At 50.5% G+C, this 25,069-nt stretch overlaps 2 protein-coding genes across 4 annotated transcripts; both read left to right on the top strand.

The window, feature by feature from the left end:
- The first annotated feature begins 1,375 nt into the window (after window positions 1-1,375).
- Window positions 1,376-6,026, top strand: LOC123052413 (uncharacterized). The gene is made up of 5 exons (XM_044475575.1): window positions 1,376-1,822; window positions 2,667-2,716; window positions 3,089-3,166; window positions 3,851-4,475; window positions 4,826-6,026. The coding sequence occupies exons 1-5, from the start codon at window positions 1,403-1,405 to the stop codon at window positions 5,660-5,662; spliced, it is 2,010 nt and encodes a 669-aa protein (XP_044331510.1). The 5' UTR covers window positions 1,376-1,402; the 3' UTR covers window positions 5,663-6,026.
- Window positions 6,027-6,266: 240 nt separating this feature from the next.
- LOC123052414 (uncharacterized) lies at window positions 6,267-11,664 on the top strand. Of its 3 annotated transcripts, none has more exons than XM_044475576.1 (16): window positions 6,277-6,622; window positions 7,200-7,239; window positions 7,346-7,468; window positions 7,548-7,583; window positions 7,702-7,872; window positions 8,053-8,139; window positions 8,210-8,328; window positions 8,436-8,537; window positions 8,904-9,020; window positions 9,105-9,158; window positions 9,349-9,415; window positions 10,272-10,325; window positions 10,592-10,681; window positions 10,921-10,986; window positions 11,083-11,115; window positions 11,371-11,664. In XM_044475576.1, the coding sequence occupies exons 3-16, from the start codon at window positions 7,376-7,378 to the stop codon at window positions 11,503-11,505; spliced, it is 1,224 nt and encodes a 407-aa protein (XP_044331511.1). In that variant the 5' UTR covers window positions 6,277-6,622; window positions 7,200-7,239; window positions 7,346-7,375; the 3' UTR covers window positions 11,506-11,664. The 3 variants fall into 3 exon arrangements, with proteins under 3 accessions (XP_044331513.1, XP_044331511.1, XP_044331512.1); XM_044475577.1 differs by having other exon boundaries at window positions 6,281-6,622; window positions 8,056-8,139; XM_044475578.1 differs by lacking the exons at window positions 11,083-11,115; window positions 11,371-11,664 and having other exon boundaries at window positions 6,267-6,622; window positions 10,768-10,986.
- The last annotated feature ends 13,405 nt before the right edge of the window (window positions 11,665-25,069 follow it).

The raw sequence follows: 25,069 nt of genomic DNA, 5'->3' as shown, positions 1-25,069 counted from the left end.
GTTTTATCGAGATCTATTTATCCAATCTACCACAAATTTATCTATCTTTTTACCGTGGAGGGATTGACAACCCCTCTTATGCGTCAGTTTGCAAGTATTTATTCTTTGTGTGTAGGTACCGTTTACATAGTGTTGCTTGGTTCTCCTACTGAATTGATACCTTGGTTTCATAACTAAGGAAAATACCTACCGTAGCTGTGCTGCATCATCCCTTCCTCTTTGGAAAAATACCGACGTAGTTCAAGTGACATCAAGGCTAAGTGTAAACACAAGCAGAATCGTGCCAAACCCAGCCACCCGCACCGAAGGCAGCGCAGCTCCGACTCTGATCGAGAGCTCCGAAGGAGAATTATGCACGGTTGGCGTCGTGGGAGACCACTGAACAGACCACCTGTTGCCTATCATCGTTGCCATAGAGGCCCCAACCTCGCAGCTCCGAATTTACCGCAACAAAAATTAACCCAAGGTAATCGCACGGACATGCCGGAGAAGAGCCTGCTACCGCAACCATTGCCACGCCTCCGACTTCGCTTGCCATCTCCATCGTTGCCACAAAAGCCTTGGCGCCAACAACCACCATCTTCCACTTGTCCCTCTTGCCAATGCCCTGCTGTAAAGACAAAGCCCTCAAGAGGGGATACGACGCCAAGGCACCGCCTTCGCCTGATCACGCGGATCTAGGGTTCCCCCCAGAGCTGCATTGACCGACCTATGCCCGAGGGGTGGGGAAGCAAGACAACGATGCCTTCAAAGGCCGAAGACCAAGACATGGTTTTCACCGGAGATTCCGAACACCACCTCAATGACCCACACAGGTGTTGGCAAGACCACCAAACCAAGGACAACCCGTCGACGAAGAGACACAAAGTAGCCGGCCGCACCGATAGCTAGGAGACCTAGGCAATCGATGACGAGTTTTGCGTGGACTTCGGCTATCGCCGCCGAAGGACATGGTAGACCTTAGGATAACCCTAAGGGACGTAGTTCTGTGTTGAGCCACACGAAAAGTTCTGTATATTGATTTAAGGTAAAACAATCCAAAATATCAGGAGATGCTATGGCCACTGCCTGTCCTAATGGAAGGCCTTCAGTTATGCTCATGAATACAAAACTTATGTATTTTCATTATGAAAGTAATGGAAAGGGATTATGGCCAGTTAAAAAAACTCTCACTTACAAAAGCCAGCCATGTGCATCATAGACCCGCTAGGCAGGGAGTGAAGGGGAAACAAAACGCCATGTGCGTTGTTGCCTAGTCACCATAGCAACGAAGCGAGTAAAAAAGGCGTTGGGTGACAGTGGCGTGGGCCTCCACCACCGCACGTCCTAGATTAGCACGAACCCAGAATAGTAGAAGAATCTAAAATCCAAAACCCACGCCGAAAGAAAAAGGAATAAAACAATGGGCGAGACAGGGCACCCCGCCCGCCCAGGCGCCCAGCCCACTCCCAGAGACGGAAAGAAAGAAAGTGGGCAGAGACAGAGGCCGACCGCGACGACCCTGCCCGACCGCCTCCCTCCGCTTCCGACTCGTCCTATTCCTGGCTCGGCCTCCCCTATCGCCTCGCCCGTCCGCGATCGCATGCCGCCCCGACCCAAAAAAAAGGGCGACCGATTTCCTCGGTGCCCGGACGAGGGAGCGCCCCGTCCGATGGTGGTTGTGGTGGTCAAGCAGGAGCAGGACGACGACGCGGCCGCCGCCGCCTGGGGCACGTGGGAGGAGCTCGTGCTCGGCGGCGCCGTCCTCCGCCACGGGGCCGCCGACTGGCGCGCCGTCGCCGCCGAGCTGCGCGCCCGCTCCCCGTGCTCCTTCTCGCCCAAGGTCCGCCCCCCACCGCCGAACCCTAGCCTGATACTGCTCGGTTAATTACGATTACGGGTCGCGTGCCTGTAATGTCGCGTCGATAAGGGTGGATTAGGGCATATATTCATTTTTTCGTATTATTAGGGATGCCGAAATGGTTATCCTTGGGCTGGGTGGGGTTGGTTGGTGCTGGCTAGGGTTTCGTGATCATTTCTGGAGATACACTCTCGGCCTTGTTGATGTAGCATGGTTTCGTACGGATGCAGAGCAGATGTTTATTAGGCTGTCATTTTAGGGATTGTGATTAGGCTGTCATTTTAGAGATTGTGATTAGGCTGTCATTTTAGATATTGTGATTAGGCTGTCATTTTAGAGATTGTGGTTAGGCTGCCATTTTAGAGACTGTGAGCGTAGATTGTGCTGTTAGTTTGGATGATCATGAGTTCCGCGTTGTGAAAATGCAGCAAATGATGACTTGAACCAAACGAATTGAATCAACGCCCAACCACCATCCACCGATGAAATGTGGTATAATTTCTTCATTTCTTTGTGAGGAAGAATGTGGTACAAGTTCAGTTGGTCCTATATTGTATAATTATTACAGTGCGACACAGGTTGCAGAATTTTTGCTGCTTTGGTACCAATTACCAAGGGCAATTTGTCCAACAGTTTGGATATGTGGGAGCTTTGTGCCTATGCGCCGAAACATTTTGAACACCCGCACAGTTGGTTTTACAGATCAAAATATTTGCAATTTTGAAATTGTGTGGGGAGCAGGGAACTTGAATCCTTACGGCCTGTCCCATCTCATGTTTGGAAGAAGTTACGGTATTGATTGGTTGGCTGTTTTTCTTGTTTGCAGGAATGCGAAGCAAAATTTTCAGAGATTCAAGCACGCTACTCTGCATGCGAGTAAGTGTTGCCTATCCCTGTGATATCTGTACTAACTTGCCCACGTTAATGATCTTCCCATTTAGTTTGAGGTTGTGTATATTACATACCATGATGCATCCCGAGGACAATGTTTGACTTTTTGGTAGGAGAATTTTCAATGTTAATCTATCATGGGCACTGGGCAGGACTGGGGATCAGGTAGAAGTGATAGAAGAAGAAATGTATTCAATAATGATTATCAACATTCTCGTATGCAAATTTTAGTACCTTAGCCAGTATGTTGAGAACATTTCAACAGACTATAGTTTAACATAGATAGTTTTGTGTCTTACAGTGAAGTAACTTCTACATGATGTAACAGTACTTAGCATTGTATTTGCTTCATTGCAGTGCTTGGTTTGAGGAGCTTCGCAAGCAAAGAGTTGCTGAATTGAAAAGGGAGCTGAGGAAATCAGAAAGTTTTATCGGGTTAGTACTTAGTATGTCAATATACACCTTGTTCTTGATTTTTTTTTTGGCATTTTCACATGTAATCTTCATAATTTGTTTTGGATATATTTTAGTTACTTGTTGTCCTGCACGTGCAATGCACGCCTTTCTCTATACATAATGCATCAGCTAAACTAGCCATTGACCAGATGACTGAAAGAATGATAGAAATTGATTGAAAATAGCTCCTCCGAAATTATCTCTGCTGATAATTGGTCATTAGTTTTTCTCATATAGACTGAAGTTCATGGAAATGTACGAAGGGAAGGGCATGAGGCAGGGGAGAGAGATGGAGGTGCTGGGAGCACTTTTTGAAGAATTTAAATTTTGATAAATAGAACCAAATAAAAATGCAAAACATTAGATTAATCATGTTATTTAGTGGGGTTAATTATATGGCTTATTTAAACTCTCTTTGAACTTGGGACAAATAAAACATAATTAGCAGTCCCACCTTGTTAACGTCGTTGATCAGGTTTCATGGATGGTTAAGGTGATCAGTATCCAACACAACTTGTACTTCATTAGTAGTTTAGATATTTTTACATTATTTTCTGTCATCTTGAAGCCAAGTGAAAGTTATCTTAGACACTACTTATGCCATCTGGCTGGAAAATTTTCTTTTTGTTTAATAATGTGCGATTTGACTTTTCCCTGTTCCAGGTCCTTGCAGTCTGTGATCGAGAGCCTCAGCAATAGCAAACATGATAATGGTAATAACTTAGGATGTCACACTGAATCATGTTCACACACTGAAAATGCAGCTGATACTACTTCCTCGAGCAAAGAATTGTCCAAAGACAGATCATCCGCTGCTAGTTTCACAGAGGAAGCAAGCAACAGTCAAAAATCTCAGAAAGTTCAGAATACATCAGCAGAGACATTATCAAAGCCCCATGCTGAAAAGAAGCTCTGTGCCAAAGATGGTTTGCTTTGGGGCTCTAGAAAGAAAAGGGGATTGAGGGATAAAAGGGCTATTCTGATGGCTGTTGATAGTAGCAGAGATGGTGAAAATACATCTACGCCATGCATACAGGGAGAGGGTTCCTCTGAGGGCTGCATGAAGAAATTGAAAACTCCAAAGACAAAGCCTGGTGTATCTATGTGCAAAGCTCCATGCGTACAGAGAGAGGTTCCCTCTGAAGGCTGCATCAAGGAACTGAAAACTCCAAAGATAGAACCTGGTGTATCTGTGTGTGAGGGAGCAAAACCAAAATTGGCAGATATTATGAATAGTATATCCACTCAAGGTGACTGTAAGATGTTGCAACACCAAATTGATATCCAGGTATTTAATTAGTCTTGTATCACTATTGCTTCAGTGGGCGTTTTAAATTGTAGTCTTATCTTTTACATGAAATTTATTGGAGTTGCCCACTATTTGTTCTGAGAGGATCAAGAAAGTCAGATCTTTGTGGACATAGTGAATTTCCTTTTTGTTTTCTTATTACCTGAGTTACACTTGCAGTTAGTTAGTGTGGGTAGATTGGTAAACTGTACGTAGTAATATTATATGCTCTGAAAGAGAACTTTTAAGTGGCTCAAATCTTCTGTAGAGTTGATCTATTCTAGAGATGAACATAATAGCACAGGTACTTCTGATTTTGTCATCTTATGTCCAATTGTTTCCATCTACAGCGGAAGAGAGCTAGATACAAGAAGATGATCCGTCAGCATATGGACTTCCGAATCCTTCGTTCAAAGATCAAGAGTGGTGCTATCTCCTCTGCCAAGGAGCTCCTAAAAGACATGCTAGTGTTTGTGAATAATGTCCTTACATTTTTTCCAAAGGCCACACTGGAGCACATGGCTGCAATCGAACTTCGAGGTCTCATATGCAAAACGTGGCAACAGAGTTCAGTTGTTCTCTCCATGAATTGTGAAGCGGCAGGGATAGCTAGTGACCCTGTAATCAAGAAGACCAAGGCAAGGTTCGCTAGTGGCCCTGTAATCAAGAAGACTGCTGCTGCAGTGATAGCTGCTGAGCCTGTATTAAAGAAGACCATGGTAGCGATAGCTAGTGAGCCTGTAATAAAGAAGACAATGGCTGGGATAGCAAGTGAGCCTGTGATGAAGAAGACCGGGGCAGGGATAGCTAGTGAGGCCGTAATCAAGAAGGCCGCTGGAAGGGTAGCAAGTGACCCCGTAAGCAAGAAGGCGGCAGCAGGGGCCACTATTGCCCCTACATCCAAGAAGATTTCTCGAACATTGCTGCCTGTACGTCATGTGCCTCGTGATGCAAAGAGAAGCAAGGTTTCCTCAAGGGAGACTGGAAGCACCGTCAGTCAGGGTGAGAGCGAGACCAGGGACGTCCACGCCGATGCAGCGGCAACAGCTGAGGAAGAAACTGTTGAGAGAAGTGCGCCAGCCGCCAAGAAGCGAGGGGTCGGGCGGCCTCCAAAGAGTGGTCAGAAGCGTGCTGCACCGCCGCCGCAAGACAGTCCTAGCAAAGGCAGGAAGAGGAGTCGACGGTGACAAGGAGAAGCGACGCGGCGGATATGCAGAAGTGTTGTGTACAAATCCTACAAGGAGGTCCTAGAGTAGCTCCATCCGGTGTTGTGTACCACCCTGTCAAAGACTAGGTCAGGGAATCAGGATGTTTTGTAACAGGAAGGAGTGGTAGTTTTCCTGGTGTTTTGTTCAAGGTCAGCTAGATGAAGCGCAGCTTTTTGCCTGTAGAGATGTGATCCGAGTTGTTAGGCGCTATACATGTGTCTGTGTTATATAACTGTATGTAATACCCATAGAACTTTCGTTGGTCAAGTATATGGCATCGCAGAATTTTGGAGACAAGTGTTGATGTCTGTAAGAGTCATTTGTTTTTGGTTCGGGGACTGGAGCAAGATTGTCAAGAGTAGTTGTTTTTTTGAGTGGTAAGAGTAGTTTTTTTTAGTGTAGAGTGGTAAGAGTAATGTACTTTGTCAAGACTCGAGAGTAGTATTGAAATCGAAGCAACTGGTGGGTCGGGCCCTCCACATTCCTGGGCCGCGCGGGGGGGACGAGGGAGGGAACCAAGAAACAAACTGAGCGGAAAACCCGGTCGTGGCAGGCAGCCCAGCCGATACGGGCTGCTCGCATCGCGCAACCCCCATCGCCTGTGACTGAGCTGGCGGCATCACCCCGGCGCTGCGTCTCCCTCCTCTCCTCTGTCAGTCGGGTCGTCGTCACCTCGCGTGGCGCTGCTGCGAGTGACGGGTGCGGGTGGGAAGGCGCCACACGTCGCCCTTCCTCTGAACGTCGCCCGCCCGCCCGCCCGCCCGCCCGCTCCAGCGGCCGCGTCTGGCTCCGCCTCCGTGCCCGTGCCTTTCCCAATCTCTCTACAGAGCATTTCCTCCTCCCCCTCCACGAGATAGCAGCGGCGCCCGTGCCCGTGCCCTCCGCGCGGAGGTCCACCGCTCGTCGCTCGTCCGGCCGGTTGCCCCATCCGCCTCCGCGGTATGTCCCTTCTCTTCTCTTCGTGCTCCGTATCTCCGTATATTGATTGATTGGGGTTTCGAGATTTCTACACTCCGATCGCGCGCTGGCTGCGTGAACCCGCGTTTCCAAATCCCACAGAGAGCCTCGCCGCGAGCTGCGAGTGGAGGGTCGCGCCGCAGCCGCACCCCGCAGCCATGAAACACAGGACAATTTCGTCGCGGGTGTGTAACCATCGCCACCGACGCGGCAATACATGCTTGCTCGGTGCTTTCCCTTTGTTTTTTCATTGAGGGGTCGGTCTCTTTCTTTTTGTTGCTCACGCAAAGGGAACAAAGCGAATCGCATTTTGAAAGCGAATGTCGTTGTTCCTCTGTTATGAAGTGTATATGTAGATTGGCTAGCCCTTTCCATCAGTTCGGACTTTTAGTTGCGTTGGCTAGTGCATGAAGCTTAACATGTTCATGGTGTTTTACGTCCATCCAAATTCAAGTAACGCCTCAGGATGGAATGGAACGTGCAACCCAACTTCTCTTATGTGCCTCATGGTGTCTGCAAACATACTCAACTTCTGCAGTTTTTCATGTCGTGAATGCAGGGTTTCATGAAGAGCGACAAGTAGTGCCCAGTGGGATAAGGTGGGTTCCCCTGTGCCCCTTTAATTAATGCTTCATTTGTTGCCAAAGCTACAGCCGCTCAGCTCTCGATGTGTGAGCTGATGACACTATCTGCTTGGTTCCGCAGAATGGTCACAGGAGCTATCACTGCTCTAAGATGAGGCTGCGGCTGCGTCTGCTGGTTCTGTGCTTGATGATAATCCTATTTGTGGTCTACAACATGGCAAGCTACCAACGCAGACAGACAGTGGTAACGCTCGATCGTTTGTAAAATTCCCCGTTGTATTCTGCTCGAGGGACGACACTCATCTGATTATGCACTGTTACAGTTGGATGAAGACGCTCCCCCGTTTGATACGATAATGGTATGTGAACCCATTGTCTCCACCAAAAGGACCAAGTTGTTTTGTTTGCTGTGGTAATCTTGAAGCAGATACTCATTTGTTGCTGAGGCGTTGACTGTGGCTCCATTGTACATATCAGGGGTCTGACAGGGCTGCTGTTAAGGTATCCGGGACTGGGAGAGCTAATGCCAAGGTGTCACACAGAGCTGCTTCTACTGCTAGGGTCGGGTTTTTGCCTCATGGTATAGTGGAGCCTTACTCCGACATGGAGCTCAAGCCATTATGGCTCACAAGAAGCGTGCAATCACAGGTCAGTTGAGCTATTCTGCCTAAGATTCTTGGTTTCAGTACAATATTTCTGCTGGTTTCAGTACAATATTCCTGTTGGTTTCAGTTTCCGAACGAATTTAATAATAGCCTTTGCTGCTCCCACCTTCCTGAGTACAAGGCCATATGCAGTATTTAATGCTATGTTGGTGTTTTGTTTCAGCAGGAGTCTAACCAGAATGACAGGTGCTTGATTGCTATCCCTGCTGGTATCAATCAGAAGAAAAGCGTAGATGCTCTTATGAAGAAGGTACTTCGTTTACTACTTCTTTCGGCAGTGATTTGTACATACAATTATCATGTAACTCTTGAATGCTCAGTTTCTTGCAGAGAACTTTACAGCTATATTGTTCCACTACGATGGGAAGGTCAACGAGTGGAATGATCTACCATGGAGCAAAAGTGTGATACACATCGCTGCTTCTAATCAGACAAAATGGTACGGCCTCTTTCTACCCTTGCACTGAACTAAGAGTCGGACCTTGACTACCTATAATTTGTATCGATCTGGTATCATTTAACTTCGAGATTACATCTATCTTTTAGGTGGTTTGCTAAAAGGTTCCTCCATCCTGCCGTCGTCTCGATGTACAAGTATATATTTCTTTGGGATGAAGATCTTGAAGTAGATAATTTTAACCCAAGAAGGTATATGTGTTGCATGAACCCTGGTATTGTTCTTAAACCTGTCATTAAAAATATGCCTAGTGCCAAGGTATCAGTCATGGAATGTGTTCAGAGTGCAATGTATTCAGCTATTAAATCCTGGTCCAGGCAACTACAGCCTGCAAGTATAACAATGCAGTTCTGACATTGCAGAATCAATTGTTGTCTGTTGCTGCCTGGTATGTGCTGCAGCAAAGTTATATCTGTTTTTAGAATGATGCAACTAATTTGTGTATTACATCTGGAATGTCGACATTGGAGTGTCTTGATTCTAATGTTCTCCCCCCGTAGATAATTTGATCTGTTGATTCTCTGTACCAATTTGCCTAACATTGTAATTTGGAGCAGGTACTTGAATATAGTGAAATCAGAAAGGCTGGAGATATCTCAACCTGGTCTTGACCCTAAGTTATCTGAAATTCATCATCCGATAACTGTTCGTAAAAAAACAGGCAATTTCCACAGGTAGATTTTATGTAATGCAACGCTCAGTTTGCTCGACTTGAAGTTTACAGAATAACAAAATTAAGAATATATATATTTTGACAGAAGAGTCAGTCGGGCTAATAAAGATTGTTCAAGAGAAGGGCCACCTTGTTCTGGGTATGTTTTCTTTCTTAAACTCTTTCTTGTGGTATAACATCTGCTTTCCTTGTTAACTAATAGCGTTAGTTACTATTTGATCCGGTGTAGACTGTAGCACACTAGCATTGTCTTACTGCTTAATGACCATAGTACGCTAGCAACAAACCTGCATCAGATATGCGCTTGCGTGACAATTAATTGATTTCAGATGGGTCGAGGGCATGGCACCTGTTTTCTCGAAATCTGCTTGGCAATGTGCTTGGCATCTCATCCAGGTAAGGGTTAAATCTTTTGATAAAGAGTGTTCATATTTGAGTTTAGACTTGAACCAAGTTGTAGACCTTTTATGTTGATCAGTCCATAGTCATGGGTAGTACAATATAGAGAAGCCAGGGACTTCGGGGCCCTGCCTGTGGTTTGTCCCATATTTAACTTGAATAACTCATGTTAACCATGTACGGAAAAGAGGGGATGGAGCCAAACATTTAGTGTGTTTTGGACTACGTCACCCTTATTAGTGTTAAAATCAGTTAACATTTACCATGTTCCTTTTGTTATTGCTCTGGAGCACAAAATCAGTTAATATATACACAAAGCAGTAGAACATTTACTCTCTCTTTTTTTGCGGGGACTAACTAGCCTTATTGGCTCCAACATTTTCTAGAACTTCTGAGATTCATGTGCAGTGTTTGTTTGGATGCATTTTGCTGGTAACTCCCTGACATATTGCTTGTTGGGGATGATTGAAACATATTGTTATTGCTGCATTTGTCAGGAACTAATTCGTGGTACCTGTTAAACAATAGGGGCATACGACATGTCGACATTGATATGTAATACAGAAAAACTTGACCTGGCAGGGGGTAAGGGGAAGCCCCGTATAACCTTGCATTAAGAAGTCAATAACGAGCATTCGCGTAGGCCAGGCCTCTAACGCAGGTGGGGTGGGCATGCGCTCATACCACTAGCCAACCGAGCAGGGCTAAGTTCTTCATAAGACACTGGCATATAATCAACCTACTCCTTAGCGAACGTTTGTGTCACTTTACGATTAGACTTTTTTTTCGTTTTCTGCCTATTTGATTTTTAGGACTATTCCAGCCATTAAAACATCTGTTGCAATGTGTACAGAATGATCTTGTCCATGGATGGGGTATTGATTACAAGTTTGGATACTGCGCCCAGGTATTATACTGGTGACATTTATATAGCTGTAGCATGCTTTAGATTTAAAGTTCCAAAGCGAAGGCATTGACAACGTAGTCACTGTCCACACTATTGCTCGCTTGAGGTAATTTGAATTAGAGGAATGACAGCTTTTCTGGATTGCTTATGTTCTTGTTTAGATTCTTTTCGGATTGACATATTCAAGCAGTATGGTGACCTCATTGCCTAAATAAGACATCCTTCGCAAGGGAGTTTAATTAAAGTTTCCCTTTCAATGGTTTTAGGGTGACAGGACAAAGAACATTGGAGTAGTTGATAGCGAATTTGTAGTCCATCGAGGAGTACAGACATTAGGAGGTTCTGCAATGACAAAGGTTCGTATAAGCTTCTGCTTTCTTCGTCACAGCCCTGGCGTCCTGTCAATGTGATGGCAGACATGATCCATTGCCTTGGTTGACAGGTGGAAACTGTATGAATTATGGGTAGACGGCCATGGAAATATCACTTGATAATCTTAAGGACAATGCCAAAGCTTATATCTGCATTTTCAATCATAATGATGTAGGATGGGATGCTGATGTTTCCTCTCATGTTTGCTTTTGAATTGTAACAGCGTACCCGCGGCAAGAGCTCACATGCACTCCGTCAGAGAACTGCTCAAGTGCAGCAACAAACGAGAGTATGTCTTTGCCTGAATACAGAAGGCACATTCTAGTTTACATAATGTATTTGTTTCTGTGACATCTCCATAACACATCTAATAACGTGTAACCAGGGGAAGGCAGCAGGTCTTGACATGAGGACAAAGGTGAGCTCACAAATTACTTCGCTCTGGCACACTGCCACATGATTCCTTTCTTAATAATCGTTGCAATCCGAGAGCTCAGGAGCTAAAACAGCAATAAGTCTAAACAATCACCCCACTTGTAAACTACCTCCACTAATAGACTGTACTTAGGAATATCGGGGCAAACATTCTAAGTAGGCAGTTAATCATGTCATGCAATGTTTTGACACATCTAGTTTTTGGTAGTTTGTCACAGTTTGTTGTTTGGCCTAGTAGGTCAGGAGAAAATCACGGGTGGAGCTTCGTGATTTCCAGAAGCGCTGGGAGCGCGCCGCGAGGGAAGATAGGACATGGGTTGATCCATTCACTCGCTCACGGAGAAAGAGGAGGAGCAGACCAGCAGTAGATTAGCACACTTTTCAGCTCACATTTTCTTCCTTTTTCATGTGCTCCGGTCGATTTTGAGACGCCGAATACTCGGCCGTCCAGTTCTGTGCAAAATCTTGTGAACCCCGTATGCTTACAGGTGATGTTTTCCATGCCTATATGAGAAGATAGGGCAGATTCGAATGGAAAGTGTCTCATATGTCTCTGTTGTGCCTTTTTCTTTTGCCGCACGGTTTGTTTCGGCCACTCTGAACTGAAATCGGTCATGACTCATGAACCACAATGGAGCTGCTGCCTGCTTACTTAGGGCATGTACAATGCATAGCCTCAGGGTGACGCCTCACATGCCATGTAGGATCGGATATCAGGTAAAGTAGGTTCGGATAGGGAAGCGGGATCTTCTGCAGGAGGCGGGTGCTTGAGAGAAAAGTGTGGTCCGGTGTCAAAAGTTGAAAAGATTGGAGTGCAAAATAGAGATGCATGTGTACTGGTGTCTTTATTTTATATTTCTTAATGAGGCCCATGTGTACTAGTGTTTATTTTATATTTCTTAATGAGGCCCACTAGTGATAGCTTGTATTGGGGAGAGAAAATAAATATAGATGTCTCAAACTACTTTTTGTCATGGGGCATCTATATCCATATGCCGTCATTGTATATGCCCTTAGGGCATGGCCAATGGTTAGCCCCCAGGGGTGATGCTCCGCAGGCCAGCTAGGCTTGGATGCCATCGTGGCGTTAAAGCGGTTAGCTTTTCTCTAAAAAGCAAGAAAAGAGAGGAAAAAGCAAGAGAGAGAAAGTGCGTGTCTCGGAGATGGCGGTGGCAGCGGATGATGCAGGAAGCGGTGCACCCGGAGCTGCAGGGCGCGACCATGGCCATGGCAGCTCGAGTACAGAAGCACGAGGTCCAGATCACTTGCATGGATTGGTCGAGGCGGACATATATGTCATGACCATTTCGCCCGACGTGCTCCTCTGGCCGACTGGAGAGCGGCAACGATGATGCCGAGCCTGGAAATGCGGCCATAGCCGGCACCACCAGCGCGAGCTCAGTGGTGCAACCATGGAGAACACCGTGATACTGGAAAAGGGGCCATGGCCGGCGGCGTGAGATCTGCGCCGCATCTACGCATGCCCGATGCCACTCTTGTAACAGTCGTTGATTTGGGTGGAAATTTTGCATAAAGGTTGACTGCCATTGATTTTCAGGTTGTGGGTGGGTCAAAAAAATTGACTTCTGGGGACTCCTAGATCCGATCGTACTTTGGGTCCTTAGATGTTGCGAGCTTGTGGAACCGATCTAACACCTCGTTCAGAAGAAGTTTCTCATGCTCCTCCTGAGCCTGGTCAGATACCGAAAACAGGGAGAGCGACTCGAGGTCCGATCTGCCATCAACCTCGGAAAAGATTCCACGTGTTCCTCCTGAGCGTGATCCGAGACCAAGGCCAGGGGAAACGGCTTTGAGATCCGATCTGAGATCGACCCCAGAAGAGAACTCTCATGTCCATTCCTAAACTTGGTCTGACATTGGGTGCGGGGCAAGCGGTTCGTGCTGCTCGGCGCGACACCAAGTTCTTGAAGATCAACTCCTCGTGGAAATCCTTGGTGTACTCCATGCTGCCGAACCTGAAGATCCAACCTGAAGCGAAGGACCCGACCTGACCAAGGTGGCCAACCGAGTTGGCGGCGAGGGCGACGCTGCCAAAGACGAACATCTGGCTCGACACAAAGACCGCGCCGGTGCCGATTTGAGCATTGATCTTGATTTCGATCTGCAACAATCACCTAGCAGGACCTGCATGGGTCACCACCCACGAAACCTAAACTGACAGATCTCGAGGTAGGGAATTCTAAGTTAGGTATCTAGGAGCGATGGTAACAAGGACACACGATTTTACCCAGATTCAGGCCCCCCGAGGAGATAATACCCTACGTCTTGCTTTGTGTCTATTGCAATGGAGTAAGTATACAGTACAAGTATCTACCAAGAGATTTCTTATGTTTTCTACGAGCCAGACCCCTCGGTTTATATGGGTATCAGGGGAGGGGTCCAAGGGTACATGGATCTTAGTCGGCTACGTACGGGAAGACCGAATCCTCCACAAATCCAACACCTTGGTGTATTGTTGAGTGATATTTTTACACTCATTCACCCTGCATACATCTAGGGGGAATGCATTTCATCATCGAGCCAAGTAATGCTAATTCACTCTTGTTCGAATTACTTTTCACTTATCTATCTTCACTTCAATGATTATCTGTTTTGTCAACAACCGTCCAAAAAGGGGGAGGTTGTTGGTGCAATGATAGGCCCCTTATGTTTTGGTGTTTGTTGAAATAAACAGTATGGGACTTATGTGTTTGCTAGTGCACACGGAGTAACAGGTCCCTGAGATCACGAGGAGTTCGATGCAAACGACGAAGATAATCTCCCTGCAGCGCAGCGAAGGTTATCACCAAAGATTATGATAACAAGAGTGACCGCTAAAAATTGCTGAAGTAAAGCAATTGATTCGGTGTCTGTGAGTCTGTCCGAGGGAAATGACTGCGTCCGAGGAGATTGAAGACGAAGTGAAGACGTAGCATTTATTTTGTTCTTCTTCTCTTTATTGATTCATAGGACCACCGTACTATTAAGAGGGGTGTAGCGTTCGAAACTTTGATTCTCTGATGCTAAACCCAAATCCTATGAAAGTTGCAAGAGAAATCTCTTTGTGTTCCAAGCAAATACTTGCCAGCAAGAGACTGTGATCTTCTTTGCTGTGAGAGATTTGTCTCTTACCGAGGAGTTAGCATTACTTGTTCCTCAAGTAATGTTACTGTTGCTCCAAAATCCGCCCGTTGTGAACGTGTCGGTTGGCCATTGGCTGGACCGCGTGTCCAAAATGGTCATTTCCCTCCATGGAAGGCTGCGGCTATAAATAGCCACCCCGCACCGGCTTTGTCCGGTGGCTGCTCCGTTTGATTCTGAGAAGATTGTTGAGCAACCCCCTCTCTGAGCGATTTGAGTTTAAAATCCACCAAGAGAAAATCCCTAGAGCCGAAGAATTAGATAGTGGTTCAGCATCACTCGAATCTAAGTCCAGTACGCTCCGCCTATTACTCTTGAGAGCTGCAAACTCTCTAGATAGATGTCAATTTCTTCCGAGACCAAGAGTGATTGTGGTTCTCGAAGAAGAAGTATGTAAATGTTTGGAGATCACCTCAAGTATCTACCATGAGTAATCGACATTGGTTGACGAACCAATTGTCGAGGAGAATAGGGTGAAGAGATCTTCCGTGTTAAGTCACAGCCCCTCCAACCAGACGTAGTCCTTGTGTAGAAGGACGAACTGGTCGAACAAATACCATGTCCCCATCGAGCATCACTGGTTGCCTCTGCTACCTATATTTACATTCAATCTGCTTTTCCTTCATGTGAATTGTCTCGATGCATGTTTTAGTTTTCATTCGGTACTTAGTTTTAGCTCGCTGTAGTTTGTTTTTCATTCGCTCCGCTGCTGGGTTCCAAGAGTTTTGAGATTTCCGAAAAAAAATTAAAACTCCCATTCACCCCCTCTGGTAGACATACTTTGTTCCTACAATTGGTATCAGAGCAAGGTACTCCTTGACTCTGCTCATTTTGGTCTAACAACCTTGGAGTTTAAGTATGTCATCAGTGAGCTACAAGTCGCATCTCAAGATTCCCATATTCGATGGAATGGACTATCCCTTCTAGAAGGAGAAGATGAAGATCCGTCTCCGAGCAATAGATGATGATATGTGGAATGTGGTGCAGTTCGGGGTTCACGGTTGCAATACCTCAGGCCCCCACTGACGAGGAGAAGAAACTCATTCAGATGGATGCTCAAGCCAAAGATGAAATTGGTGGCCATCTCTCTCGTGCGCAATTTCTTCGCTATCACCAGTGTGAAACTGCGAAGGTTTTGTGGGACGTCCTCGAGAAGATAAATGAAGGTGTTTCAACTCAGAAAGAAGCTCGAATTGATACTCTTCGAGCAAAATTCAATCGATTCAAGTGCATTGGAAATGAAAGCTGTCAGCAAACTTTTGATTGTCTGAGTGACATAGCAAATGAGCTTCAAGGTATCGGCGCCAAAGACATCACTGACCATGAAGTTGTGAAGAAACTGCTTCGATCACTTGATAGTTCATTCGACACACTTGTCCTGATGATTCGTGAGCGAGCTGATTTCAAAACCCTCGATTCTGCTGATATCATGGAAAGACTGAATACCCACGAGGAACAAGAAGAAGAGAAAAGAGATCTGTATGGCTCAAGTCAATGCCAAAATCATGCTCTCAAGGCTGTGGCTGATTCTTCCTCCAATGGAAATGCCGAAGAAGATTTAGATGACTCAGAAAGACTCATCAGAGAGCTTGCATTAATCATGAAGAGATTCCAGCGCCTTCATAGGAAGAGCCAGTTCCAGAAGAAAGGTTCGAGCAACTCTGGTGGTTCAAAATCTTCATCAAAACCTATGGGAGAATACACCTGCTTCAAGTGCAAAAAACTTGGACACTTCATTTCGGACCGCCCTCTCTGGGAAGCTGAAATCCGTGCCAGTGGAAGATATGATTCTGGCAACTATCGAGGCAAAATCAAGAGCAAGAACTACGACTCCGATGATGAGAAGAAATCAAAGAATTTCTTCAAGAAGAAGGACAACTCCACAACAAAATCTTCGTCAAGATCTTCCTCAAGGAATCCTTCCAAGTCATCCTCCAACCGCAAGAATAATTCTCACAAGGCCAAGGCGTACATCAGCAAGGAGATGGATTCTGACGAAGAAGAATCATCTGACTCCGAAGGAGCTGATGAACCCGATGAGGATTCTGACTCCGGCATGGCTGGCATAGCATGTGCCTCTTCTCCTGCAACAAATTTCTTCGGGAATCCATCAAGTGACAATGAATCTCCGGCCTACTGCTTCATGGCCAATGCTTTGAAGGAAAAGGTATCCTCCAAACATCACAAGGTTTACTCCAGTGACCAATATTCTTCTGACGAGGATGACCATGCTAAGTTGATCAAAATTGCTAATATTCAACAAAATTCTCTTGAGAAAATTGAGAAAACCCTCAGGAAATCGGAAGGGTTGTTGGTTGAGGAGATGGAGAAAAATTAGTCGTTGACCGAAGAGTATTCCACTCTCAAGTCACAAATGGAAGAACTGTCAAATCATCATGATTTTCTCTTGGTCAACCATGAAAGATTGACCTACGATTACCTGAAAAGGAAACAAGAACTCGAGGCGCTGAGAGAGGCTCATGAGGATTTGACCAGGGAAAATTATTTTCTCACCCAACAACTTAAGGAGAAACCTGAAGTGTTTGTTCCACCCTGCTTAAAATTCCTTGAAAGAACCAATGATGAATCAAATGTTGAATCATCTGTGAATGCTAACCCCTCTGTCGAGGAAAATGGTTCTGTTTCTGATGAAAATGCTAGGTTGAAGGATCTTCTTTAGACAGGAATGCTCAAGTCACTCAAGGGGCATCAAACCCTTTGTGACACTCTGAAGAGATCTATTCTTCACAAAAATCCCAGGAAAGAAGGTATCGGTTTCGAAATGAAAATGGTTCATACTGGGAATCTCATCAATATCCTCACACTGTGTGGGTGCCTACCAAGAGCAAAACGCTCGATCCAGCATTACTTTCGGGATATAACTCTCCCATCCCTGAATATCTTGATAATGACTCTCTGGACAACTATAAGTTGTTCAAAAACCAATATGGTGAGGCTGTTGCTCGCTATGTTGGACCGAACAGCAGGAATGCCCCCCCAAATAAAGCTATATGGGTGCCTAAGAAAACTGTTGAAGCATTACCTGTTACCACATTACTAACCATGCAGGCTCAAAATGCTCGAGCTCGACAGAATGAGTTTTTGCATACCTCATTCAATCATTATGCTCATTCATCTGGAAGGAATTTCAATGCTTATTCTTTCGATTATGCTCGCACCTCATTGAGCAACAATTAAGTTTACCGAAAGAAATTATATCCTGCTCGTTCTACTATTTCGAAGCCACCTGCAAAGATGTGGGTGGTTAAGAAAGCCTAATTCTTCTGCAGGACTATGTCTCTGGCTGTAGAGAATGGATAATGGATAGTGGATGCACTAGTCATATGACCAGAGACAAGTTATTGTTTGTCGACCCCAACTTAACTGCTTCACCTTTGAAGCATATCACTTTTGGCGACAATAACAAAGGAAAGGTAATTGGGCTAGGTACAATTGCTATATCCAGAGACAAGTCCATTGATGATGTTTTACTTGTTCATTCTCTTGGATTCAGTCTTATGTCAGGTGGCAAGCTATGTGATCTAGGCATCACTACAAAAAAAAGACACATCCGTGACATTTTGGGCCGTGTCGGCGCCCTGGGAACGGGGGTCCCCAGACTTGCCTGCCTGCGGCCCACGGCGTGGCTCCACCAGCGGCCCTGTATGGCCCATCTTCACCAGCAAACACTCAAGACCCTCGCGAGGGTCCAAGCCTCGCGAGGCGGAGAGATCAAGGCAAGGGGCACCTCGCGAGGTTCCTGTGATGCAAGCCATGACGACTGGAGCCAGGCGGGCGCCAGCGTGCGCAGTGTCCTCATTTCCTCTTTGGTGCTAAAGAGGCAAGCGCAGGCGAGGAGTCCCGAGGCATCAGGCAAAGGTTTCCATATCGGTGCAACGAGACCAAGACCAGCAGGACGGCGGGACAGAGGTCACCGTGGAGCCCAAGGCAGCGTCACCACCAGAGCCTTTAGCAGGCGAAGACCACCTTTAGTCAGGATAACTTGTATTAGTTGTCTCCCTTCGAATTTGGCCGTTGTTGGATCCCTTCCCACTCAATATTTGGGGATAGGACCAGGGCCTCTATAAATAGGACTAGCCACCACCATAGGAGGTATCTCATCTCGATCGGACCTGGGATCGGAGCCATTCCGTCCATAGCCACACACAAGCACAAGAGCACCTCTCCTCAGGAGGCTGTTCTTCCCTTGTAACTGTTCATCCTCAGCCCAAGAGGCAATCCACCACACCACACTGGAGTAGGGTATTACACCACATCGGTGGCCCGGACCAGTATAAACTCTTGTGTCTCTCGTTCTTTGGGTTCGTCGAGCTAGGCCTTGCGATTGTTGTGAGAGCGATCTAGGGAGATAGAGATCTTCGTGCACACCCCAGTGTTCGAACTTCAAGGGTTTGCCGGAACCCGAAATCTGACATTTGGCGCGCCAGGTAGGGGTGCGCCGAAGCCTTCCTTCCGCCGATCCACGTCCTGTCGCTTCGTCGCATCCATGGCGGACGCTCATCGAGCCCGCGCTGAGCGCCAGGCCGCCCTCGCCGCCCGCGGTGCTCAGACCGCCCCTGTCGGCGGGCCTCCCCGTTGTTCCCCGTCGCCCGCCACCAACGCCGCCACTGGCCCGGCAGGAAACGAGCAGCAAGCGTCCTCGCTGCACCCCTCGATGCGGCGGGACGGCCACACCACCACTCCGTCGCTAACCCCAGCCGGCTCGTCGTCTCACGCTCGTCGTGCTCCCACGGACGCGCAGGCCACGCTGCTCATGGCACGCGACCTCCTGCTCTACAGCCCGGTCGACGACCCCTACGAGGACTGGCTGGACTGCATCACTGAGCTCGTCAGCGCCGCAGGGGGCTCCCTCGCGCCATCCCTCTCGCTGCCTCGCCCTCCGACAGCTGTGGACGACGTGGCTCACGGAGCACCTCCACCACCTCTGCACCAAGGCGACACTCTGGCGCCAAGGCGCGCGGCGCCCCGGCGCGACCCTCCGCGTCGGGCGCCCGCGCGAGAAGAAGGAAGCTGCCGAGAAGTTCCCCGGCCACAAGAGAATGCGCCCGCGCTCCCAGCGCCACCGCGACAAGACCGCGTGTCGCCTGCGGTGGCGGTGCGCGGGCATCAAGGGCAGGCTCCGCATTAGCAAAGGGCCCCGGTGGCCACCGCAGGCTGCCGCGTCTTCACTCCTGAGCTGCGTAGCATCGCCTGGCCGGGCAAGTTCAAGCCAGACCTGCCTCCTCGCTACGACGGCACCCCCGCCCCCGCGGAGTTCCTGCAGCTCTACGAGCTAAGCATCGAGGCGGCCAACGGCGATGAAAAAGTCATGGCGAACTGGTTTCCCATGGCTCTCAAGGATGGTGCCCGCTCGTGGCTCCTGAACCTGCCCCGGGCTCGATCTCCTCCTGGGACGAGATGCGCGACCGCTTCGTCGCCAACTTCCAGGGCACTCGCGACCGCCCTCCGTCCGCGGGTGACCTGCGCCGCATCAAGCAGCATCCAGGAGAGACCCTGCAGAAGTACATCCAGTGCTTCAACAGCGTTCGCCTCAAGATCCCCAAGGTGACAGACGAGGCCATCATTTCAGCGTTTTCTGATGGTGTCCGCGACGTCAAGATGAAGGAGGAGCTCGCCATCCACGAGGAGCTATGCACGGCTTTGGAGTTGTTCAACCTGGCGACCAAATGCGCAAGAGCTGAGGAGGGGCGCTTTTCCCTCCTCGAGCTCCCGGCTACCGACCTGGAGGAGAAGAAAGCCAAGGCCAAGGACGTGAAGCGCAAGGGAGTAGCCATGCTCGCGGCGGAGCCAGATACGAAGCACGGCCGGGACCATCCCGAGTCCTCCAAGAGCAGCCGACCGTTCTGCGCCTTCCACAACGTACACAGCCACGACACCAACGACTATCAAGAGCTCAGGGCCATTCGAGACGGGCGCTTAGGTCGACGCCCCGAGCGCAACGACTGGGGCTACGGCCGAGGAGGAGGACAAGGCGGAGGACGCTGGGACGATCACGGACCCCGCCAGGAGTGGCGCGACCGGCCTCGCGAGGACTGCTGGCAGGACCAGCCTCGTGAGGGCGCCTGGAGGGATCAGCCTCGCGAGGAACGCCCTCAGGGCAATGCTGGTCTTCCTCCGCTGCCGCCACCGCCAAGAAGGAACGACGACCACCATCAGGACGAGGGGGATGGGGGCTTCTAGGAACCGCTTGCTATCGCCTGCATCTTGGGAGGAGCTCAGGCCCCAGCCTCTCAGCGTATCTTCAAGCAGTTTGCTCGCGAGGTGAACGCAGCCCTTCCCAGGCTTGAGGCCACGCGCCCGCTCAGGTGGTCCAAGTGCGCCATCACATTCAGCTCGGCGGACCAGCTCAAGTGCGCGGCCACTGCTGGTGCCCTCCCGATGCTCTGCTCACCAGTCATCAGCAATGTGCAAGTTACCAAGACCCTCATTGATGGCGGCGCAGGACTTAACGTCCTGTCCGTCGAGACGTTCAACAGCCTCCAAGTGCCATACGATCAGCTCCAGCCCACCAAGCCCTTCTCAGGAGTGACCGACGACTCCACCACCCCGATAGGGCAGGTCCGCCTCCCTGTCACCTTCGAACAACGCGACAACTACCGCACCGAGCTCATCGACTTCGACGTCGCTCACATCCGTCCACCGTACAATGCCATCCTCGGGTATCCGGCCCTGGCCAAGTTCATGGCAGTGACTCACCACGGCTACAACGTCCTCAAGATGCCAGGAAGCAGCGGGATCATCACGGTCCCCTGTGAAGAAAGAGATGCAATGTGCTCCCTCGAGCGCGCCTTCCAAGCCGCATCAATAGAGACCCCGACAACAATGGTGCGCAAAACTCTCCTGAGGCCATCCCCAAGAAGAAGAAGCAGCTACTCCGCACAGGGCCTCAGGGGAGTGGCGCCTCTGGCGGTCCAACATCAGGATCGGCGCCCGTGCCTGGGGCGCCTCCCTCCCTCGCATAGGAAGGCGCGCCCGGCGCCCTCCTCGGGCAGGGCTCGGGGGCTCTCTTCTGGAGTGCCTCAGACCTAGCCAACATCACGAGGGAGGCGCTCGGGCACCACATGGAGGCGTGCTTTGCGGCACGTTTCCCTCAGGAGGACACCGGGCGAGGAGCGCCCGGCGCTCATGAGTTCATCACCAAGGCCACTCAGGAGCTGCAGGATGCAAGAGCCATGCGCGGCGACCGCCGCCCACCTGGCGCAGCTCCCCATCCAGGCGAGGATGGCGGGCTGCGCATCTACGTCGACATTCCAGGGGTCAACAGGGCCGCCTCTCAGGAGCTCTTCTGGCCTTCGCGCGTGGGACATTGCGAGGGCCCGCCTCACAGCTATGTTCGCATGCCGTTCGGCCTGCCGAGCATGGCAGTCGCCTTCCAGCGCAACCTGCGGAGCGTCTTGGCGGCTGAGGAGGCCAGGCATCACGCAGTCCTGGCGGAGATGGAGACGGTCCTTGAGGAACCGTCTGGACCCCCAGAGCCTCCCGAGGCTCAGGGCCCCGGTGGCTCGTGAGGAGCAGCCCCTTCGCCACGCATCTTCAGCTACCCCAACATCCCTTCGACAACGGAACTAGGTGACATTTTCCAAGTTTATTTAGCTGGCAGCGCCCCCCCCGGGCTGCATCATTCCCAGGCCGCGTAGGCCTGTCCCTGCGGCATGTATCCTTTTACATCTTTAGCTTACTCTGCTGGGGCGCCCCTCGGGTTGCATCATCCCCAGGCCGCTCGTGTCCGACCCAGTGGCATGTATCGTTCTTGCATTTACCTAAGCTAGTTCGCTTTCCATGCATGATCTATCTATGGTTATCACCTGCTTGATTGTCACCCACCACGGGAGCTACACACGCTGGCACGACGCTTGTGCTCGGGTCCGTCCCTGCAACGTCGACAAATCTGAGCAGTCGAGCTCTGGCTCGCGGCACGCCCGCGCACATCACCTCACCAGGCCCTCGGTGCCTTCATCCTACTGCAGAGCGACCAGTGGCAGACCGGCAATCGTAGTGGCAATCTGTGCTCCTCCGCGTGCTAACCTGCAGGGACCTCCTGAGGATGACAGCAGGCGGTACCACGAGCTCCCTCTTCTCCCATGTGATTCGCTTGCGCGTTAGAAGGGGGGCTCCAGAGCATCACGACTCATGAGCTCTTACTGGCTCTCCAGCCCTCACCCCTGGCCTTGACCACGGCATCACGACCTGGCATACCAGCGGCGGCTGAGCTTGCTCGAGGGCCGGGAGCTAAGGACGCAGAGCACATAGAAGAGCATGGAGAAGAGGGGGAAGCTCGTACGGGCCTAACCTAGCTACCCTGCGGCAGTCGACGCACAAGTCTGGTGCAACACAAGGAACTAGCTCCGGATTGCCAAGATAAGTTTCGCGCCCGGATCGACCCAGCACTACGGCATAGGATCCTCACCTGTGGCAGCCTTGTTACGGCAACGTCGCCGCCCTTTCCTGCCTCTCGGTGGTTTCTTGAGCGCTAAAGGGGACCTCCTGAGCATCGCGCCTCAGGAGCTCTTACTGGACCTCGGGCCGCTCACCTCCTGGCCTTGACCACGGCATCGCGACCTGGCATACCAGCGATGACTGCAGCCTGCCTGGGGACCGGGACCTGTCTACGTAGAGCACCAAGCTGCCGCGGGGTTGGAAAGGGGAGACTGAGCCGAAACGAGACATGCGTTCGCATGTTTTCATAATAAGGATGATATGAACAGAAGACATTACAGACCCTTTACACGCCCCACGGGGTCCATTTCGATTCCTCGCAGGGAACAAAAGAAGGGAGTTCGTAGGAGCCCTATCTACACGCGCGAGCGCAGCCGATGCCATCATCAACAGTGGCCACGGGAGGCTGGCGCCAACCCCTCCAGATCAACGACGGCGGCGGCCGGACGCTGCGGCCTTGCTCTGGGCCCGGCGAGAGCTCGGGGGCACGTAGCTGTCGTCACTCGTCTCCGGGGTCTCGTAGGGCTCGGGAGAGTCGCTGGACTCCCAAGTGCCACCGCTGCTGCTGGAAGAGCCGCTGGCGAAGCCAACGGCAAGCTCGGCGCTGGACGCTGCACCGGCCCGACGACCCCCTCCAGGGCAGCACTCCAAGCGGCGGCCTTCCGCGTCGAAGACCTTGAAGAACATCATGGAGGCGCCGTCATACTCGAAGTGGATGGCGAGGGCGCCTTCCACACGGCAGACCCGAGCAACCTCGCCCTAGCCACGTGTCATGAAGATCTTGCATGGGGAGACGGCTTCAACCTTAGCTCCAGTCGCCGGGGCATCACAGTCGGCGTGTTGCAGCCAAAGCTCGAGGGGGCCCCTCGGCGGCATCTCGGCGGAGAAGAACTGCAGAAAGCGAATCCAAGTGCGCGGAGGCATCGCCGCCCACATCACGAGTTCGCGCGAGGAGTCCGTGGCGTGGACTCCTGGGGCGACGGCGTGCGTCACCGCGGCGCGGCGACCACGACCCCGACGCGGGCGGCGGCGCTTGTCGCCTCTCCCTCCGGAGCCCTCAGCTTGGGCGTGCAAAGGCAGCGGGTACCCGGGAGGAGGCCGCTCGCACCAAGGCCTCGACACCTCCAGCCTCACGACTACGTGGCGGCGGTGGGCCGGCCTCTTCTTCGGCAGAAGTAGCCCGAGCTCGTCGCGGGGGTTTTTTCCCTTCTCCGCGGCTGAGAATCTCTGAATCGGCACCATGGGTGTCGATGCTAGCAATGAAGCAGGGAAGAAGAAGCGAGAGGAGCAGGAAGAGATGAGCGACGGGGGCTCCGCCCCCTCTTCATTTATAGCGGGAGAAGGCCAACCGGCGATCCCCACGATCACACGTAATGATGATTTTTCCCTGCATGCAGCAGGGACTCGTCAAGTCGGGCAGTTGCCGAGGCAGCATGGGGAAGCGGAGATGCCCATGTCCAATCAACCACCATGCGTCGAGCAGGGCCACAGGCTGTTGGGGCCCGCGGCGCACCGCACTTGCCCTTTGGCTTTGCCTCGAAGTCAAGTCCGAGCGCGCCTTGGGTCCGGGGGCTATTGTCGGCGTCCTGGAAACGGGGGTCCACAGACTTGCCTGCCTGCGGCCCACGGCGTGGCTCCACCATCAGCCCTGTACGACCCATCTTCACCAGCAAACACTCAAGACCCTCGCGAGGGTCCAAGCCTCGTGAGGCGGACGGCACAAGACCCCCTCGGGGGCAGCCTCACCAGGCTGGCTCGCGAGGGGCGGAGAGATCAAGGCAAGGGGCACCTCGCGAGGTTCCTGTGACACAAGCCATGACGACTGGAGCCAGGCGGGCGCCAGCGTGCGCAGTGTCCTCGTTTCCTCTTTGGTGCTAAAGAGGCAAGCGCAGGCGAGGAGTCCCGAGGCATCAGGCAAAGATTTCCATATCGGTGGAACGAGACCAAGACGAGCAGGACGGCGGGATGGAGGTCACCGTGGAGCCCAAGGCAGCGTCACCACCAGAGCCTTTGGCAGGTGAAGACCACATTTAGTCAGGATAACTTGTACTAGTTGTCTCCCTTTGAATTTGGCCGTTGTTGGATCCCTTCCTGCTCAATATTTGGGGAGAGGACCAGGGCCTCTATAAATAGGACTAGCCACCACCATAGGAGGCATCTCATCTCGATCGGACCTGGGATCGGAGCCATTCCATCCATAGCCACACACAAGGACAAGAGCACCTCTCCTCAGGAGGCTATTCTTCCTTTGTAACTGTTCATCCTCAGCCCAGGAGGCAATCCACCACACCACACTGGAGTAGGGTATTACACCACATTGGTGGCCTGAACCAGTATAA

Source organism: Triticum aestivum, chromosome 2D (genome assembly GCF_018294505.1).
Source record: "Triticum aestivum cultivar Chinese Spring chromosome 2D, IWGSC CS RefSeq v2.1, whole genome shotgun sequence".
Taxonomy (NCBI): domain Eukaryota; kingdom Viridiplantae; phylum Streptophyta; class Magnoliopsida; order Poales; family Poaceae; genus Triticum; species Triticum aestivum.
This window is presented reverse-complemented; position numbering and strand designations above follow the sequence as displayed.